The sequence below is a fragment of the Lucilia sericata genome, unplaced genomic scaffold (assembly GCF_015586225.1).
Source record: "Lucilia sericata isolate MDLA Ls3-8-SP2 unplaced genomic scaffold, ASM1558622v1 Contig000420F_arrow, whole genome shotgun sequence".
Lineage (NCBI taxonomy): Eukaryota > Metazoa > Arthropoda > Insecta > Diptera > Calliphoridae > Lucilia > Lucilia sericata.
In genome coordinates, this window is record NW_023994437.1 from 221,005 (window position 1) to 238,719 (window position 17,715).

General features: G+C 25.9%; 1 protein-coding gene across 6 annotated transcripts in view; it reads right to left on the bottom strand.

Annotated features, from left to right (window-relative positions):
* The window catches only part of LOC119604721 (AF4/FMR2 family member lilli), a 28,806-nt gene extending 12,056 nt beyond the window's left edge, over nucleotides 1-16,750 (bottom strand). For 4 of the 6 annotated variants that reach the window (XM_037957523.1, XM_037957520.1, XM_037957521.1 and 1 more), the window contains exons 1-2: nucleotides 16,202-16,750; nucleotides 11,289-12,288 (exon numbers count right to left, since the gene is read on the bottom strand). In XM_037957523.1, the coding sequence (XP_037813451.1) occupies nucleotides 11,289-11,317 (29 nt within the window). In that variant the 5' untranslated portion in view covers nucleotides 11,318-12,288; nucleotides 16,202-16,750. Of the gene's footprint in view, nucleotides 1-11,288; nucleotides 12,289-16,201 lie in introns of those variants that run through there. The other 2 variants (XM_037957519.1, XM_037957522.1) reach the window with 2 other exon arrangements.
* Between the last annotated feature and the right edge of the window lie 965 nt (nucleotides 16,751-17,715).

Here is a 17,715-nt window from a genome sequence, read left to right on the forward strand (position 1 = left end):
TTCTTTGGAAAGATATTTTTTTATTTTTTTAATTCTAGTTATACTTTTTATATAGTTAAAAATGATATTTTATTTATAATCTTTAATTTAATTTTATATTAACAGCAATTCTAGTAAAATCATAAAACCACAAAGATTAAAATATATTTCTTTAAAAATAAGATATTTGCTCAAATGGGTTATGACTGTGAATATCTGACGTAGTACTCACTAACTGAGATAGAAAAATAAAAACGGAGAATAACACAGGTCGACAAATTTTTAACCCAGTAACTTTTATAAAGGATTGTGACACGCTGAATCCTTTAAAATAAAGGCTTAACATATGAAATATCATCTCTCTTCTTCGAGATATCTTTACCTAAAACATGACATGACAATAAATTGACAAAAATTGTAGTTTTCGTACATTTCGCACATTTTTTCTTATGAAAATCCGTTGAAGTTAACGGACGAACAGACATCGTTAAGTTGAATCAGAACGTGATTTTAATTTTGAATATTCCGAAAACACTGAGTTTTCAAGATTTGGGTGAAGATATCTCTAAGAAGAAAGCTCCCAAAATGGCGTTTTTTTCAATTTCAGAACACAATATCTCAAATTTGAGATGTGGTGGAAAAAATCTGAGGTCAGATTCTGATTAAGTCTAACTTGGACTAAAGGTTTCGACTTTTTCAAATGTTGTCGGCTTGTGTAATTATTTTATTGAATACGCACTTATATGGGGAAAATATAAAATAAAGAGCTTTGCAATATAAAAACAAATAATCGGAGAGACAAAAAAGAAAAAATTTAAATGATTCGAAACAACAAATATTATTGAAAAAAAAAACAAGCTATTTTAACTATTAAATAATATGTGTGTTGTCTGATTATTAGCAGTAGTAAATATATTTCTATTGTTGTCTTAAATAAATATGTATGTATGTATATGTATGTACATGATTTTTAGTCATGACTGAGTGTATTTCATTTTGTTTTTGCTTTTCTTCAGATTCGTATTTATTATTTCTCCAGTGTGATATTTTTATGTGTATAAATTGTGTATATTCGAAACATCTTTAGGTCAGTTATGTTGTCATGAATGTCTTTGTATCAATTTCTATTTATTTTTGTTGTTGTTTTTATCAGTGAAATATATCGCAAAGTTATGTTTATCGTCCAATGTGAACAATTTTAAAACATTTAAATTTAAATTTTCACATAAGCACAGATAACAAAACCTGAACAAACTGAAATGCACATGCTGCTTTAATAGGAAATTGAAAGATATGTACATGCTGACATTCTTTAAGTTATTTTATATCATTTATGAATGAGATTACGAGGTGTTATTGTTATAGAAATTGCTTTGAAAACTAGTCAAGTGTTAATATTACGGCTTTTAAATAAAAAATATATATCTAATTAATTAAAAAATAATATATGTATAAACGCATGGTAAATGCCTTAATTATGTAGCAATCGTTATTCATATTTTCATAACGTACAATGTATTACAAATTCATATTACTACACAGACAGGAAAACTGGTAAAATGGTACATTTATATGTATGTCTACTAAAAAGCTGTAAAAAACTAAAAAATAAATACAACTTTCAAACTGCAAAGTTTGACAAATTTCTTCCAATTGTATTCAAAGCTTCTAAAATGATATTTTAATTGTTGTTGTCATAGATTTAGGATTTAATACTTTATCGGATAAAAAACTATAACCTTGGATTTCATGAGACTAATGTATTTTCTGTAGTTTTCAAACGATGCAAAATTTTTTTTTCAAAATTTAATAATGGACATTAAAATTAAAAATAAATAAAAATTTTAAAAAGAAATTAAGGTTTTTAAAAATAAAGTTTTTAAATATACAAAAATTAAAGATTAAAGATCATAAAAGTGTAAAATATGCTCTAAAAACTCGAAAAGGTACCTTAAATATGTTACTAAAGTCAGATCATGCAAAATTATCCTCTTATGTTTAAAATATGCAAAAATAAAATATTTTTATTAAACAAACAAATTTTAGAATATACCGATAAAATAACAAAGGAATAGATGTGATGACTATAATACAACCCTATTTTTTTAATTTCGGTTCTTAGAAATTAAATATTATTATTATTATTATTTATCGTATTCCAATAACAATTAAATAAGAAAAGACTAAAATATTTAAATGAACATAAAAATATTATATTTGTACAGTATGTTGTACATTAAACGGAAGTTAATCATCGTAAGCGTTGTTAAATATTTCTACATTAGACCTAACTTATTGGTGGAATTCTATTATCTATATTATATATCCAACCAAACATATTTATATTTTAAAAATTATTTTCCTATTTCTTACAAAACGTTACTACAGAAATGATAATTTTTGTAACATTAGTCTGCACAAATAGTTTTAGATATTAAAGAACCATATAGGTTAATACTTTCTCTAAAATATGATTTTCAAGTCTGAGCACAGATATAATGGCATAATGATAGAGGAGGTGGCTGCAGAGCATACAAGCGGCCTTAATAAGAGCACATGTTTAACAACCTAATAAAAACAAATGGACAAATAAACTGACAAATAAATACACAACCCGCCTTGTCTTACATACACATTTATACTGTATATGTGTATCAATGGCTATTTTTTGCCTACAAGAGAAACAATTCAATATCGATGCAATCAATGAGTTATAAAAGCAACAGACAGAAACAAATACAACAACAGAATATAACAACATATTTAAATAGAACAAATTTTTGTTGAGTACGTGATTTGAGTTGTGTGTGAAAATTTCACATTACGAATTCTCTTTAACTATAATATGAATGATTTTGAATGAATTTGGTAAACAATACATACATTCGTACATACCCACATAGTTGTCAGAAACCTGGAGCTAAAGTTTTATACAATAAAACTGAACCCCAAATGACTATAAAGATGATATACAGGATGGTTCGACATCGTAAAAAACTTAATATGTACATTAGAGATGTCCAAAAACACGATTTTGGGTCAGATGGATCTTATTTTGTTCATTAGTGTCTAAAACTCGGATAACGGAAACCTGTGCCGAAAATCGATCGAAAAGTGTAAAATTGGGTAAATAATAGGACTTTTTTTAAATTCTTCAAAAATTATGCCATTAAATTATAGTTTCTTAAAATATCGACTAAATCTTCTAAAGAAAATTATCTTTCCAACAAGGTATATAGTAAAGTATTAATATCGAGCGACAAATAACAAAGTTTTTGAAGAAACCAAAAAAAGTCCTATTATTTACCCAATTTTTCACTTTTTAATAGATTTTCGGCACGAGTTATCGTTATTCGATTTGACTAAAATTTAATAACAGTGAGTTTTAGATACTAATAAACAAAATAATACCCCTCTGAGCAAAATCGATATTTTTTTGGAGACCTCTAATGTACTTACATGTATATACATATATTATGAATTCAACGAGGGTGATATTTTCTCAGTTTTGCTTTTTTTTACAAGTATTTTTGTTAATTATTTAAAAAATATGCTAAATCCAAAAATATACATATTTTCAAAAAATTAACTTTTATTGTTAAGTTTTACATTATTTGACTAGAAACCAGTACTTAATTTTCTTTAAATTTATATTAATTGCAATAGTTCCTCAACATCAACAAGTCTTAATAAAATCCGTAGCAAATTTACCAAAGTGTGAAACTTTAAATATGTATAATTATAGTAAAGAAGAAAACTTCTTAATAACCAGTCATTTTGGTGAATTCTTTTTTACCATATTTTCCAAACATAAAGGAATTAATTTCTAGACATTTAATACATTTCGTCAACATTACGGGTAAAAAAATAATTATTAATGAAAAATTGGCGGTACGTAAGTGGCAAGTAAATACCATTAGGCATACAAAGTAGTAGTAGACGAGTGTTAATAGGTCGGACCAGAGGATTAAAAGTGGCAACATATTCCTTGGAGCGACGAAACTGAAATAATCTTGAATTAAATAATTAAAAAAAATTAAAAAGGTAATGAAATTTTTTGCATTTCTTAAAAAAACGCATTTTACAAATAAGAACAATAAAGAAAGAAAAGTAGCACAAACACTGTCAAACCCACGAAATAATGAAATCAAAAAGGCATTAACCTTGAGGCAGGTTTTTCACATACATTTTTTTACTTTTTATTTGTTTTTATTTTGGCACAAAAAAACTTCAAAATAATACAAAAACTATATAAATATGTACTATATACATATGTTTGTACATAAAATTGCTTAAGTGTAAAGTTGTAAAGAGAAAATGAAATACATGTAATAAAACGAGAGAGAAAATATAGTACTACTAGGTAACAGAAATGGTGAATTAAATTTTAACACAATTTTTTTCCATAACAAATGTATCAAATTGGATATTGTGATTTTATTTCCCAGCAATTACTTTAGTTTATTAAACCAAATTGAAAGTAGAATATAATTTAAAATTCGAATATAAAAATGGAAGCTAAAACAAATTTATAAATAGCAGTTCACGTCGAATGGCAATAAAAAGTCTGATTTTTCATTGTCATTTTTAGAAAATATCAATTTCAAAAATATTGACTCTTAATAAAATTAATCAATAACATTGCACTTCTCGAAGGAATTATAAAAATACAATTCTACTAGCTTTGCCGTCTCTAGTACGTATCCATAAGCAAATTAGGGGTATAATATTGTTTTATTTACTAAGACTCTTTTCTGGACATTTCAAATCAAAAACCTCACATACAAAATCCATTTTCTAAAATCAGCCAAAAAAATATATAAAATTCAAGTCTTTTCTATTCAAATTGCGAAAATCTTCAATTCTATATACAAATTTAAATCTGTTCTTTGTAATTTTTAGAGGCCTATTCGGGTATGCTAAAGCTATTTCGACACAAAATTTAAAAACATGAAAAAAGTTATTTCCCTATTGTACATACCATACATAGAGTATCATAGGCAAGTTAAAGCATTGTAAATAATAAAAGAAAAATTTTACAATAACAAAAAATATTATAAAAAGAAAAAACATAATGCTCGTAATTACAAATAAGAAATGTAGAAAGGCAAACAAAAAAGATGTTTATTTGCAAAGTATTTTAATCACTAAAGGTGAAAATTACTCTTTATTTCGGTGATTTAATAAACAACGAATCTTGCGGCAATGGCAACACTAAACGCAGGCCTCCAACACACACTGTTAATGATGGTGATTGCTTACCTGGCATAAATAAACGATAAACAAAACAGAGAAAAAAAGAAAGTCCATTTATAAACAACACAACAACACCTGTAAAGTATTTTCATAATACATACTACGAGTATTTGTTGACAATGTGCCAAAATATATTTGTGTTTTGATTTAATTTCTTGGTGTCATTTCTCTCCCCCTTTTATTCATAAAACAGGTTTTTGCGAATAAAAGAAACATATATACGTAATGAAACATAAGAAATATTAGTTGCTAAAGTCCGATTATATGTTACCGTATATCGATATAAAGATATTCACATGTAAATTTGTATGTGTCTATGCCAATTAAAATGACTACCGGAAGTGGGATATATATTGGAACTAGGATCAATTGTAGACTGAAAGAAAATAAATTTGGACTCGAAATTTTATTTTATTTTTTGCGTTACATTCTCTCAAATTGTAATTAAAATATAATAACACATTCCTTTCTCGCTCTTAAACTCTAAAATATCTCTTAACAGAAGATTTCACCTTTTTTAAGATTCAAGCAATAATTGCACAAAATTTATCTGATAAAATTCACAATTAACACTCTAGTAGGACCTCAAGATATTTCCGAATATTTCAGTCAAAAATTATTTGTCAGGTATTGTTTGACAAAATTGTTTTCTTAAAATATATATCGACACATTTTTTAATTAGCACCATTGCAATAACAGAAACAATATACAGACATAATTCAAAACAAAAAGTGTTGTTTTTTAACACGAGCCAAATTTAGTTGTATTAAAAATGTAGACAATAAAAAAATAATATAAAAAAAGTATAATTCTAATTTTATAATACAAATATGTACAAAACGCAATTTTTTAAAAACAATATTATTTGTGTATGTTTTTTACGAATGTATCTGAATTTTTTTTATATTAAAACATAAACTAGTTTTAAAACTATTTGTTGTAGGATTTTGGGCTATAATCTGAAATTATATAGCGGCCCAAACCGATACTTTTTGAAATACAACTTATCCTATAATTAAATAATATTGAAAAAGGAACGGATTAAAGGAAAATCACACCTACTTATTCATAGATTGTATATTTCGTTTGGATGTTGTCCAATTGTTTGCCGTAGTTCTAGAGATTATCGATTACTTTACGCGTGTATATACACACAGATAGAAGATAGATTGATAATGTAATACACATGTTGCGTGCTTAATGGGTGGTAATAGTGTGGTGAAATAGCATATACTTATTATTTACTTTACTTATTACTCTTGCTATTTTGTTATTATTTGTTGTTGTGTTATTGCACGCACACACTCATACCATTACCCATAACCACAACGATAACAATACAAAAGCTAAATACTGAAAATGAAAAAAAAAATGTCAATGTTGCCAGAGATAAAGAGTATAATAGATTATAAAACGTGATAAACAATAATAAATTTTCATATAAATAACACAAAACGTGGGTAAATAAGAAAAATTATTTAAAAATTAATTTGATAAACTATAATGAGACTAATTGGTCATAATAGGGAAAATCAAAAATCCTTCAATTTTTCAAAATATTCTAACTCAATCTAGGTTTAGTATTAATATTTTACTTGAATATCGTCACACAAAATAAAAAATCCCATGTTACAAAAATCTTTGAAAAATTTGTGAGAAATTTATTGAAAACTTAGCTTTCGACTACTCGTTGCCATTAATAATAAATTAATTATTCGAAAAATTCCAAAATCTATTCAGACATGGATTATACAACACTATTTATTTAATTATTGTTAACATTTTTATTTTCTGTCAGTAATAAAAAATAAAGTTTTCTCATTTTTTTCTTAATTTTTATGGTTTTTGAAACAGTGCGACGATGAATCTTCCCATATTTTGCTATATTTTTAAAAGTCAATATTGTACTGTTTTCAAAAAGCTTTAACTTATTTTTCACGCATTTCACGTGATGGTCTAACTGTTTTTTATGATCTTTAAACTTGAATATCACATTTAGCACACAAACTTTAAACTAAGATTTACAATATTTTAGACTAATTACATATTTGTTAATATTTGACACAGTTTTACATTAAATAAACTTTAAAAACTTCTTCATCTCATATCCTTTTTGATCCCTTTACTTATTTACTATTCTAGTCCCCATACTGTGAATACTTGTGTTTCCTTACATTTTTATTTTCGCAGGAAATTACCCCATTTCCTTAAACCATGTGTTTACTCACACTACATTTTTTTTAATTTTTAATTAAAAATAATTAATTTGTTAACACCTAAATAATTATGTGTTTGTATATATGGGTGTAAAAAGAAAGATGGGAGCAGATATGAATTAATTTTGTTTAGCCCAAAATCAGAAAAACATACTTAATATAATATAAAAATATTCAATGATATCTTAAATCGGTAAGGTGGGAACACCTGTGTGATATTGATTAAAATAAATTTATTAAATTCATGATAATTTCTTATCTTCTAGGATATGCATAAACAAATATTAAAATATATTAGTCTAATTTGTTTTGAAACATTGTAGTAAAGAAATCTAATAAAATTCAATGACCTTGATAAAGTTAAATAAATACAATTTAGTTGCAAACAATGTAATTCAAATCTAAAATACAAAGGAAAACGCACTACCTATATACATATGAAACAAAAACTTATAACCCAACAGTTCTGATTGACTTCAACTAAATATATGGATTTATGACCATAGAATAACATACATTCATTGATTGATTTTCTGCAAGATTACATAGTGTCTCTAAAGTCAAATATATTTTTAAAATCTAAAATGACACATTGCCAACATATAAAGCACAAGGTGGCACCGGAAACGCAAACGGCTCTAAAAACAAAAATCAACTTTATAGTTGACTATGATGTATTATGTATCAAAACAGTTGTCCACAACAAAAATTGAACTCCTCTGATTTTGGTCAGATTTTATTTACAAAAAACAAAAAGCCCTATTTATAAAAACATTTAAATATTAAAGGTAAAATGTCCAATCGATCCATCCATCCATTTTTATATAGGCCATAGCATATATGTACTATTATTATTTGACGATATGTATATTAGTGCTCAAAAAAAGGTTGTGAATTTTGCGAATTCTTATCTAGAATTGTTCTTTGGGTTGTAAAGCAATGTCATGCAAAAAAACAATCTGATAGGATAATGTTAACAGGTATCGCATCAGCTCTGAAGTTTTTAGGTGCATTTACAAGGGAACAAATCGATATTTAAATTTTTTGTTAAAATTATAGAAAGATATAAAATACTAAAATTAATTAGTTTAGGTACATAGGAGGAAATAACTACATCAGATCCGAAGAAATACACTTAGTACACTATTAAATAATTAATTACACAGAATAAGCATTTCAGAAAGATATAAAACAAAAAATTGGACGGCAGTCAGTCATTCATACATATAAGCAGAAATCAAATCAATCATGCACATAAGTCAGAATTTAACAACTTTACGATGAAGACTTGAGCTTTTACTTAAATACTGAGAAATGCGGTTAAAAACAAATAAACTAAAAAAAATATTCCCACAAAACACGTTAAATGACGTAAAATACATATCAACTAAATGCAAACCAACAAACAAAAAACCAACCACCCATCATTTTAGAGTATGACCGAAACCTGTTTTTCTGACAAAAAATAAATCGAATTTAAATCAATATTTGGTCAAATAAAATTATTTATAAATAATATAAATTCATAAATATGTTTAAATTAATTCGCAATGTAATTTTTTTAGATGAATCTTCAAAAAATCAGAAAATTTTTTAGACACCGAACTTCAGAAATGTGCAGAAAGAGGTAAAAAATACGTGCAAAAATGTATTATTTTAAAGCCATCATATGTCATTGAAACGTTAAAGAGAAAATAAAGATATAAAAAATCAAACAGTTGTATATTTTAACTACTTGGAATGTTACTTGTTCCAGCCAATAAATAAATATAATGCAAATAATAGTATTCTAAGAGTTTTTAACACAACAATGCCAAATCCATATTTCACATTTTTGAGTTTTAAATTTAATTTTTATAGAATAGGAATTGCTTTTATCCGATATGATTTACTATTCTAAATTCATTCTATATGGATAATGTATCGTTAATAGGAAAAAAATAAGGAAAAGTAAAAAAGCGAATAATATCGAAAAATACCTAAATATAAAGTTTTATTTCTTTACACAATCTCTCTCTTCTTCAACTCTACACTTTCATTTGCCAACAAAATTAAGTATAGTGTTAATGAAATATAAAGTTGTTTTTTCTGTTTCTCTTTTGCATTTTTAGTCAATTCTTTGTTTAAACACACTACATCACTTTCTCTATATTTCTCCGGTGTTTAATATTTCGCTTTATATACTGACATATTTAAAGGTAATGAATCTGCTTATTGCTATAACAATTTTTTTTATTTAAAGATTTGGAAAAATTCAGGAATTAAGTAGTATCATTATTTGCAGTCGCGCATCCTAACCGAAAATTTTTAATTTGTACAAAAAGGAAAAAAGGATTTTTATTGACATATGTATTAGTAATTAATTATTGTTACACTAATTTTATTTTGTAGTTATAGTTACAAATAAATAAAAAATAAAATGGTATCAAATATTATGAACATTCTTTATAAAAAGCATATTAACACAATTCTAAACGTTGACATAAACCTATTCATATACAAAAAAATACTTATCCGTTTCAAGGATCCTTATGGTGTCTAACAAAACGATAAAGGTTGTTTAAATGTTTCTTAATGGGTTTGAGTTGTAACATGAGTAATTACCTCGAATTTGTTATTGATGGCGTCGTTATGTGTAACTTTTGTACCACTTTATGTAGAGTGTAAAGTGTAGTTGTTCAGAGTATTTACTACAACTGGATATAATTATTTTTATTCTAATATAAATACCATAATATCTACTTTAAAGTCAATATTGTTATTTTCTACCCTGCAGGAAATGAAGCGATAATTGTCTTGATGCCACTAGTACTAATACTAGAACAACAGACACTAGTACAAATTGGGTTAGATTTTATATGGAAAAATACTAGTACTGTAGTTGAATGGCGCCACTTGTAGACTGATTTTTGTTTGACATGTTGTGGAAAAAATACATTTTTTAAATTATTAAAATATTAAAAATAAATTTAAAGTTCATTCGGGTCCATCTTTTATATACTACATGTTTGTTATTAAAGTTTTACATTGACTAACCTAAAAAATATAACATTTCGATATTCTCATCATCATCATTTACTTATTTCTTTTTAACTATCTTTGTAGAATATAGAATAGAAAACACAAAAAATTCGTCCTTTCAAAACACCATGAATTTCTGTCGTTGTTCGCTTTAGTCTTCCTTATTAAATTGACAGCACTACTCTGCATTCCGGTAGATATTTTTAACTTGCAACAACATTAGAACAAACCAATGAACACACAAACATAACTTTACTTTTTCTAATTTATACCTTTTACCACTCCCTCTGCTCCTTGACGAGCACTTCAACTCCTTGCCAGCTGTTGTAATATTGTTTATGTAGTTATTTTCATCTTTTGGCTTTTGTTTACTTTGTGTTTATTCTATTTTTCTAGTTTCATTATTGCTTTACAACATAGTCACTTGACTGGAACTCCCCAATAACATCCACAACTGAAGCCACCCACAGTAATAGCGGATGTTATGTTAAGTGTATACGGAAGGATAAACGGAAGGAAATTTTATGTATGTCTTTTAGTGAGACTCGACTTGAGGAGTGTGTGTGTGCGATTTTATTATTTATATTATACCTACTAACAATGGTCATTTATTGATAATATACATATGTATATAATTTGTATGCTTTTCAATAGAGCCGATTCTTAACCGATTTATCGAAATGAATTTCTAATTATTTTTTCATACTGATAAAATATGTTTATTTCTAATGGAATTGTTGTAAATTAGATCTAATATTTTTTATATATTTATGTATATTTGTTTAAATTGATTAATTAATAGATACAACTCTTACCGTGGTTTTGATATTTTTTTCATATCCATGGCATTTGGTTTTAGTAAACGTTTTACTAATATCTCGCATAACAAATAGACATATTGTTAGATTTTTTGGTTTGTAGAGAAGTTTTAGTTGATTGTTTGTCTGCTTGGGTTCTTCTTCACTGAAGCTGCCACTGCTGTTTTTTACAAATAATTGATTTTACATGAATGGCGGAGTAAAGTTTTGTCAAAGATACAATATTTTTCTCAACTTTTTTCAAAAAAGTTTAAAAGTTTTTAATTTTTTTTTCTTTAAATATTTAATATTATTAAAGAGTTTAATTGGTAGAAATGATGTAGTTTGGTAGCACTAATTATTATTACAATAGAAAAGATTTATCATTTATTTTATTGTTATTACTCTATATTTTATTATTATTTATTATTTGCAGTTATAAGTTTTATTCTAGTTATAAGTATAATTTTTATGATATTTATATAATTTCCGTTGTTTTAATGTAGTACAATTTTTAATAATTTTATTTATTTTTATTAAATTGATTTATGTTTGTTTTTTAGTAATAATGGTGATAATTTTTATTTTTCAATTAATAGTTATTGTAAATATTATATTATTTATAAATAATGCTACAAAAGCGTTTAAAAGAAAAATTGCTCAATGTTAACTACTTTCAAATTGAAAACAGAAAAAAGAAATCTTTATTTATTTTTTTTATAATTAATATTTTTAGTTAAATTTTACATAAGTAAGCACTTGGTTAAATATATTTTTATACTTAAAATATTTTTGCGACTTTTTTAATGAAAAAAATATTATTTTTATGTTTTATTATGTAGTTTTTGTTAACATTAATAGTATTTTTCATATTTATTTTATTGCTTATTTTTAGGCAACTATTTACTGTTGTGTTGTATTCTTTTGGAGTTTATAATTTTTGGAATTGGCTTTTATTTACTGATTTTTTTATTTAGAACTATTAATTTTTAATAAGTTTTTTTTTTTTATATTGCAGCTGAAACGAAAAAAAAAAAATAAATAAATTATTCTTTAAGAAATACTTTTTTAATATTTTATTTAATGTTGAATACATGGTATTTTGTAAATAATAGATGTAAGGTTTACCAAATATTTTGCAATCATTTTTTAATAGATCATTATTATAAAAGTATGTTATGTACTTAAATAACTGTTTTATTGTCCTTTACCTATTTTATTAACTCTAGTGGTGACTAAAATTATAAATAGCTTTATTTGGTCTTATATTCAACTGTTAATTGATTAAAGACTTATTTTTTAAATCAAGAAAAAACATTATTAACCTTTCTTTATAAATTCGGAATCGAATTCCGGAACTGGTTCCCATTACCTAGTTGAACAAAAATTTTACACGTTAGTTTTAGACATTAAAAAGAAGTTAAGATCCTTCTGAAGAAAAATGATTAGTAGAATTAACCTAGAATATACATGATTCAAACATCAAACAAGATTCTAGAAATATGCTTTACTTAAAGATATGCAAATGTATGACCAAATATAACAAAATTATAAAAAATGTATGTACCGACAGTTGCGTTCAAAATAATAGGAACAGGTAAACTTCAAAAAGTTTAAATGGAAATTCTTAAGAGATAGATTTATATTTTTAATTGAATATTTTTTTAAATTATTACTTTAATTTGTTCTCTTATTTCAAAATAACAGGTTTATTCGACTTTGGAGTAAAATATTATTATTAATGCGTAAAAGTACAACAGTGTTTTTTGTCAAGATTTTATTTAAAATTAGGGTATCTGAGGCTTGATGATGCATGTCGTGGTCGATTATCTACAAATATGCAGTAATTTATTCAGAAACCGTTAACATACATTATACGCAAGGTCTTTTAACAATTTGTTTTATAATCAGTAAGTCAACAACCATGTCATTGTCTACTTCCACCATTTGGAATGAATAATATTTTTATACGACTACTATACCTATATAACCTTTTGTCAAAATCCATCTTTAATCATTCCTATTATACCACCCCTGCAGTTCGACAAAGAGTCAATGCATAGGAAAAAGACAGTGATTTCCACTTATGTTAATCCACCTGGTGGGCTCTAATTCGTCTTTCGTCACGGATGTACTCTTTGTATACGAGGGTGAGGGTAATCGTCACTTTAGTGTCCCCTTTGTAAGCGAGAGACGGGACACTTAAAAAACACTTGTCTGTCTCTTTGTAACCTATGGGGTGACGATTGACTTCCTCGTAGGACAAGCACATGTTAAAATAGCTAGTCACCTGGACAGTCGGTGGCTAGGGGTGACCCTATGTGGTAGGCTAAATAGGGAGTTCGGGACTGTCCGCCCGAACTGCTGGGACTTCTTGAAAGTCGATTAATGGACTTACAATATATGTATATATTTCGTGAAATTATTTAGATTTAAAAATGAAATTTTTTGTTGTATGCTTTCATAAAAAATTCATCCATACCTATAAGAAACCACCTCTAAATGTGTTACTGGTACACTATATTAGTGTGGCTTCAAGGTCTAAAATTAAATTTTTCCAAAAAAAATTTTGTTTAAAAATTTATCTGAAATAATTGAATATTGATCACGTTTAATAACTACATTTTTGCATAAAATGATTACATTTTATGAGAGATTTTAAAACGTTTACATCACAAAGCATTCAAATAATCTTTTAATGAAATAACCTTGAAATTTTTAACTTTTCTTTTCGCGATATTTTCATAATTTACAAGATATTTTAACAAAATTTTCCCATTCGTCAGATTTGACATGACATATTTGTTTTTAAAAATGTCCTGCACATGTATTCGGTAGCCTCACTCCTATTTTTATGAAGGCAGCTGTAATGTACTAATATAAATATTTGTTAATTTGATCATTTAGATACATATATCGATTTTTGTTTTGCGAAATTTAGAACATCATAGATGGAAAAATCATAAAGAGAATCTAAAAGTAAATATTTTATTGATTGCAAATACCTAAAATGTACTACGATTTACTGCTTATTGATCTTTGGTCCAACGACGTCAGTGAAATGAAATTTAAAAGTAAAAAAGAAATGATAATAGAACGTTAACAAATGAAAGAGAACGACATGTAGAATTATGAAGAAAAGAAAGTAAACAAAAAGTATAAAATGTAAAATATCTATGTATTTAAATATGAATTGGATTTAATAAATGTGACTATATGTAGGTATGTACCTTGTTATTTGTGTTATTTAATATGATGCTTTTAACAATTAATTTATTATTTTCTTGTTGCTGTAATTATTAATTAATTAATTAATTTTTTAGATTTGTTGCTGAGCGCCAAATATACTGATATTTTTCTTATTCGTTTTATTTTCATTTTTTATTATTTTATTTTATTTTGATTTTTTCATTGGATACTCTCCGCTAAACTAATGCTGCATATACACGAATGATAACGAAGGCGTTGTTGTTATTTTTATTGTTGCTGTTATTATTATTTTAAGGCGTTTAAAGGGGGGTAAATCAGGGAGTACAAAAAAACTGAATAAAAATGATTTTTTATTGCAAAATAGTATTAGAAGAGTAGTGAAAAATACATACAAAAAAGAGCCCGGCACACACACGTATAGGAAATATAGAGAAAAAGAAGAAATGAAAAGAATTAATACAGCAACAACCGAAAAATATACGACACTACAAAAAAACAAACGACGACAATGTTTTTTCAAGCAGATGATGACGATTTTTTACTATAATCTGTCCGAAGAGGGGGCAGTAAATTAAAAGTTAAGAAGTATTTTAACAAATGTAGAAAATCAAACACGAACAAAATAATTTAATCGAAACAAGATAAAGATGTATTATATTTTTCGCGTAATGGAAATTGGAATTTTATAGGTACTTGTTTTAATTTATTTTCTTTCTGTGGTGCTCGCCTATAAAATTTTTATAGCAATTGAAATCACACTTCACATTTTCAATTTCATTAAATAAATTGCATATTTCACTTCTTAATTTCTATTATCACATATTTCCTACACTACAATTACTTTTAAACTATAATTATTTCTTTTTTTTTAATATTTTCTTTAATTTTTTAATTTTGTTAAACAACGCGTAAGACGAGCCACTTTCATGTACGAAAACTAAAACTACTTCTTTTGACGACTTTGAAGTCTATCGAAAATTTTCTTCTGCGCTCTCTCACAAACTGTCAGTGTACGAGAGAAATATAGTGATGTTAAATATAAAAAATAAAATATGCGAATAAAAAATGCGAACATTAATAGTTAAATTACATTAAATATTTAATTTATAAATAATATCAAAAATTTAACAAACACCGTTCATACAGAACACAAAATATAACATTGTCATTGATTATTTGTATATCCCCATGCATCTAAATATAAATAATTATTTAGTAGGAAGAAAATATCATCAATCGAATAAAAAACTGAATTTTTAATTAAACAATTAAAAAAACAAAAGTATATTAAATGCGATTTATCTTTTTATTTAATTTTTTTCAGAAAAAATGCAACACTGAATGTATTGCAAAAAACCAAAACATTATCTATCATTAATATAACTATCTCTTTCTGAACTATATGCCTCTTATCGGGCAAAAATATTACGGTATTTCAATCTGTTCCACATATTGACGAAAACAACAGCAAAAAGAAGAAAATATATATTATGCACTATCTTTTTCTCTTTTCATCTCATCAGTGTCAAAAATTATGTTTTCGTGTGAATTTCCCGTTTTTTAAGCAAAACAAAAACAACTAACTAAACGAATAAAAAAGAAATTTCGCCGTGAATACGAAACAAAAGGAATAGAAAAATTAATAAAAGTCTTCCAAAATGAAAAATACTTTATTTTTAAATATCAAAAAACATGAAAATAAACCAAGAAATTGTACTCACTTTAGTAGACTGAATCTTTATGTACAATTCGTCATGAAATTCCTTTTAAACATTTAGAAAAAAGCAACAAATTTAATTTTTGTCTGCTCGTCTTTAAGAGACAATTAAATCACCATTGCACAGTCAATTTAAGAATTATTTTTTTTTGAAAAAAATTTAAATTTATTTAATAATTGCAAAACAAAAGACTTTTCTAATTTGGCCTTTTAATTTTTTCTTTTGACTTATTCCTCCTTTTTGAGGTTCGTTCACTTCATGACAATTTCTTAGTCTCGAAATTTTTGCCAAAAATTTTCATTTTTCACTTTTTGCTTAATCCACTTGGTTATTTTCACTTTCACCAATTGTTCGATGTTTTCAACTCGCGTTTATAAGTTTATGAATAATAGTTTGATTTTTATAATTTGCAATTATTTTTCATTTGTAGAATTTTTATTTAACAAAAAAATTAACGTGAAATTCCGAAATGAAAATCAAACCGAAGTTCGCCATTTTCTATTTTTTGGATGTCTCCTCTTTGTGCTTTAAATTCGTATGGCGAAAAAGGTCGTTGTTACACAATTGACTAAAATTACTTTTTGTTGTAATAATTCAATCAGGGCTGTATTTCATCTCATAGTTGTATTTTCTTGATGATTTTTTTTATAATGTAATCATTTTGCTCAACTGATTAACTTTTTCAAAAAAGTTTGTAAAAATATAAACAATTTAGCATATTTTGTGCGATAAATATTAGATGATGGATTTTAATTTGCTAAACAGTTTTGTGTTATTTCTGTTCTCCGTACTGTTCAATAAAATTATTAAAATTTTCGTTTAAAAAGTCGTCGTTCTTGCAGTAAAATAATCTCATTGCATGTTTATTCGTAATCGATAAACTCAAGATCTATTGCACCTAATAAGATAAAACTTCAAGGGGACAAGAGAAGTGTTCCTGTTAGTTTCTTAAGCTGTCCGTTAGATGGCGTCGTATTATCAAATTTTAGTCAATAACACCATTTTTAATTTGAGTGATGTTCAGATCTTTATGAAGAACCTTCATGACCAATAAAGAGCCTGCCATGCGGACCGCGCTCCACTATTATATTTATAAAAAACCCAGACGAATTGTTAAAAAAATACAACACAAAAGGTCGAATAATTGATAATTGAGCAAAAAACCCACCTTTTCATATTACAATTTTTATTTATTTTAAAATCCAAAATTTCTTTATTATATATTTTTAAAATTTTACAGGAGGAACAAAAAACTGTAAAATGAAGGTTGTTTTCAATTATATTTTTCTTCAACCATCTCAAAAAAAAAAAAATGATTTGAAAAAAGGTGTTCTTCGATTATTTAAATTTAATTATACACTTCCCAGCAAAAAAAGTGTGGAAAAAGATGTAGAATTTTCATCACAACTAGTAACCCGAAGTGCTTCAAATTCGGGTGTAAAACCTATGAATTTTACATTAGCGTGTCATTGGAGGGATGTTGTTCATTTTTGGCAGCTTTGAACTACATCTGATCT